Genomic DNA, 3,092 nt, shown 5'->3' on the forward strand with positions numbered 1-3,092 from the left:
TAAGGTTGTGTTTCCTTATGACAGCTAAAAGGAATGAATTGTTTCTTTAAGGGGTCCTTCCCTATTTACCTAATTTTGTGATTATGAAAATGTATTGTTAATTTCTCATAGCATAGGTGACTAAAAGCTTCACTCAAAGTCACCAACTTAAAATAAAGCGAGTACAGACATCTATTAAAGAGATTATTAGAGCAAGAAAATCAGAAGTCTGCTGTAAGATTTTATGCCTTTAAACCCATAAAGTCTCAACAAGACGTAGAAATTTCAGCAACAGTTAACATGTGAACATAGATTGGGGAAATCTTATGAGGCCCCCACTCCCAGATGAAGCACTATAAGCAAGTAAGAGATGGAGAATTAGTGTTTCTCAGGAATAAGCCCTGTGATTGGTTTTCTAGTACTGAGTGATCAGTCCTAGAATCATGTATATTGACAGAATTGAATAAACTCAGCAGGTTTATTTTAATGCTTTTATTTATATTGATATGTACCAGCAATGGTTAAGGAAAGGGACAACATGTGGGAGGGGGATGGGCATGGGAGGTGTAGGAAGAAGGAAGTGGAAAGGGAGATGATATATTTTAACTAAGTTAAAAAAGAAACTTTTAACTTTACCAAATATGAAATTGATAAATTATGCTATATACATCAAAGTGTGTATAACCTGACAATTTTATCTTCACATTTTCATTTGTGACCCCACAAATATGTTTACTATTGAAACAGCCAATGTTGTGATAGGGTGGGTGTATAAGGTAAGAGCATGATAATTTGGAAGCAGACACCATCATGTTTAATTATAGACTACACTACTAAAACATTATGAATCATGAAAATAATATTGTTTTATTTATATATTTATTTTGTATATATTTATATAATGTATATATAAATTCAAAAATCACAATGTTTATACAACATTTAGCCAAATGTCTGAAATAAATATTAACAAAATATACAGGTTAGACTAAGATCATTTTGTCTCTAACCTACGTAGTATCTTTGCATATGTTAGAAAAGTATATCATTTCTTTGAGATTTCATTCTTGGAGGGCAGGTCTGGCAACTACAGGAACCTTTGTGAAATTCAGTGTAGTGAATGTCCTTAGCTGTGGCATCTTTGCCCTGGAATTTGTAGCCGACAGATTAAGTGCAGGTGCCAGATTTAGCTTGCTCTGTTTCCCGGGTGTTCTTATAATGAATAATTTGTGTAACATTCAACTGTGTCTCAACTTATATCCCATTTATATCTGTTAACAAATTTCTTCTAGATAAACAGTATTTTTTATGAAGGGAGTTTCTATTGACTACATTTCGTTGCTCGAATTTAAATTTGCTGTAGAGACACCTTTCAAAAATAAGAAAGAAGTCTCAAGTTCTCTATTTTAGGACCATGTTGCCATAGACCTACTCTACTCTATAATCATAGAAGCATATTCTAAATTCTAGAGGTAGTCAAACAATTTCAAAGTCATATCTATGAAGACAGTAAGAACAGATATCCCAAACTGATTATAATATTCTTTGCATAATGATTTCAGATATCAAGAGATGGAATTCATTCTTAACTTGACAAAACAGAAAAGATACACTAATTGAGAATCTGGAGTTTAGCTAGTCTAGCTCTGGGCCCAGGCCTCAGTACATGTGGGTGCCGGGCCAGCTACAGGCCATGGGTGAAGTGGGCACCATAAGGCGTAACCGACCCTTCCCTGGGGCACCACGGCGGCGCTGGTGGAAGCAGCAACATCAGCGACAGCGACAGCCACTCTGGTGGCCAGGCTGTGGTGACAGTGAGGGCAAGGTCGAGGGCCACACCTCCATGGGCCTAACTGGGCTTCAGAAGAACGTGCTTACTGGGCAGTCAAAAATTGACACCAACACGAGTTCGAAGAAATGCTCTGAAATGCGTTCCCCACCTCAGGAAGACACAGTTGCATGTCACAAGGTCAAATGCCTGAGAAAACCATTAGCTGGAATCTATAGGAAGGGAGAAAAGAAAAGAAATGCTGGGAATGTGATCCGAAGTAAAATGAAATCCAATAAGCAGAAGATCAAAAATGCCAAGAGAGGTTCCCTGGGACTTTTTCTGAATAAAAAATTGAAAGCAGCAGAACCTCCAAAACTTCCATTCCCATCATGTCATTCTACCAAGGCAGTGGTTGCAAAGCAAGCCCTGAAAAAGTCCCTCAAGATCAAGCAGTCTTCTAGGAAAAAGTTTCAAGGGAAAAGGCAACAGAATAAAAAACTTAAAGCTTTCTATCAGGTCCGAAGGAGCTCCAGGAAGAGCAAAGCTGAGCTGCAGTCTGAAGAAAAGAGACAAATAGATCAGCTAATTGAGAGCGGGAAGGAAGAAGGCATGAAGATTGATCTCATTGATGGCAAAGGCAGGGGTGTGATTACCACCAAGCGGTTCTCCCGGGGAGATTTCATAGTAGAATACCATGGAGACCTCATTGATAAAACCGATGCCAAGAAGCGGGAGGCTCGGTATGCACAAGACCCCTCCACAGGCTGCTACATGTACTATTTTCAATATCTGAACAAAACCTACTGTGTGGATGCCACTCGAGAAACAAATCGCCTGGGGAGACTGATCAATCACAGTAAATGTGGGAATTGCCAAACTAAGCTACATGACATAAGTGGCGTGCCTCATCTCATCCTCATCGCCTCCAGAGACATTGCAGTTGGGGAGGAGCTCCTGTATGACTATGGCGACCGTAGCAAGGCCTCCATCAAAGCCTACCCTTGGCTGAAGTATTAACCATGCTGCCTCCCAGTCTCCCTGCCTCCCTGCCTCCTTCAAAGGACAAAGTGCGCTCAAAGGGAAATGATTTTTTTAACAAATATTTATTCTTAGCTAATTACTTCAAATGTTTTTAAAAATTATATTAAAGATAATTTTTCAAGTAGTATTTAAATATCTGTTACAAGTTTCCAAGGTGGACTTGAGCAGATGGCCTTATATTACCCAAACTTCTATATCCTAGTTGTTTTTGTACATTTTTACATACAAGTTGAACGTTTGTGTTTCCCACACAGTCTAAGACTCAGCACTGATTTCAGAGAATGGAATCAAACATGAATTA

The 3,092-nt window shown here is 38.7% G+C and overlaps 1 protein-coding gene across 1 annotated transcript; it reads left to right on the forward strand.

Moving 5' to 3' along the window:
- Positions 1-1,672: 1,672 nt before the first annotated feature.
- On the forward strand, positions 1,673-2,767 carry LOC128115318 (N-lysine methyltransferase KMT5A-like). The gene has a single exon (XM_052745870.1). It carries the CDS (start codon positions 1,673-1,675, stop codon positions 2,765-2,767), a length of 1,095 nt encoding a protein of 364 aa, XP_052601830.1.
- The last annotated feature ends 325 nt before the right edge of the window (positions 2,768-3,092 follow it).

Source organism: Peromyscus californicus, unplaced genomic scaffold (assembly GCF_007827085.1).
Source record: "Peromyscus californicus insignis strain IS unplaced genomic scaffold, ASM782708v3 Scaffold_10__1_contigs__length_136768540, whole genome shotgun sequence".
NCBI lineage: Eukaryota > Metazoa > Chordata > Mammalia > Rodentia > Cricetidae > Peromyscus > Peromyscus californicus.

What these genes read in the sequence shown, in the direction of transcription:
- LOC128115318 (XM_052745870.1), top strand. Translation starts at nt 1,673, where the DNA reads ATGGGTGAAGTGGGCACCATAAGGCGTAACCGACCCTTCCCTGGGGCA.